General features: G+C 38.1%; 1 protein-coding gene across 1 annotated transcript in view; it reads right to left on the bottom strand.

Annotated features, from left to right (window-relative positions):
* Window positions 1-428, bottom strand: part of LOC117956332 (annexin A2-like) — a 6,325-nt gene extending 5,897 nt beyond the window's left edge. Inside the window, exon 1 of the mRNA XM_034891369.1 lies at window positions 340-428. Coding sequence (XP_034747260.1) covers window positions 340-412 — 73 coding nt within the window. The 5' untranslated portion in view covers window positions 413-428. The remainder of the gene's footprint in view (window positions 1-339) is intronic.
* Between the last annotated feature and the right edge of the window lie 385 nt (window positions 429-813).

Below are 813 nucleotides of genomic sequence, written 5' to 3'. Positions count from 1 at the left end.
GAGGACAACATGGGGAAGACATGAGGACAACATGAGGACAACATGAGGGCAACATGAGGACAACATGAGGACAACATGGGGAAGACATGAGGACAACGTGAAGACAACATAAATACAACATGAGGACAACATGAAGACAACATGAGGACAACATGGGGAAGACATGAGAACAACATGAGGACAACATGGGGAAGACATGAGGACAACATGGGGAAGACATGAGGACAACATGAGGACAACATGGGGAAGACATGAGGACAACATGAGGACAACATGAGGGCAACATGAGGACAACATGAGGACAACATGAGGGCAACATGAGGACAAAATGATCTGGACGGTGGACATCTGTGAGACTCACCCCCCCGTACGACAGCGTCAGCTGTCCCAGAAACTCAGAGACGAGCGCCATGTTGACTCAGACCTGCAGGAGACAAACGTTATTAATTATTATTATTATTATTAAGAATAATATCACTGTTGTTGCTCCTCAACGACCAAGAGAGGATTTTTTGATGATTGTTTTGAACATTTAGAATATTTTTATTTCTTTTTCAACCTTCTTGTCACTTTTTTCAAGTGTAAAAAAAAAAACAGAAATAAAAACTACATTTATAAAATCGACATATATCTATATATATGCGTTTTAGACTTATTTTTTAAAAACTTTTTTTCCCAAGTTTTCAAATTTCAATTTCTTCAGTTTTTTCAATATTGAAAAAATATAAATAAAAATGTAAAGCCTTTTCTCGACGTTCTGGCCTTTGTTTTTCAACCCTTCTGAGTCTTCCCCCGATGATTACATCAACTTTT

This window comes from Etheostoma cragini, chromosome 1, assembly GCF_013103735.1.
Source record: "Etheostoma cragini isolate CJK2018 chromosome 1, CSU_Ecrag_1.0, whole genome shotgun sequence".
In the NCBI taxonomy this organism is placed as follows: Eukaryota; Metazoa; Chordata; class Actinopteri; order Perciformes; family Percidae; genus Etheostoma; species Etheostoma cragini.
The sequence above is the reverse complement of the archived record's forward strand: the minus strand, read 5'-3'. Positions and strand labels throughout refer to the sequence as shown.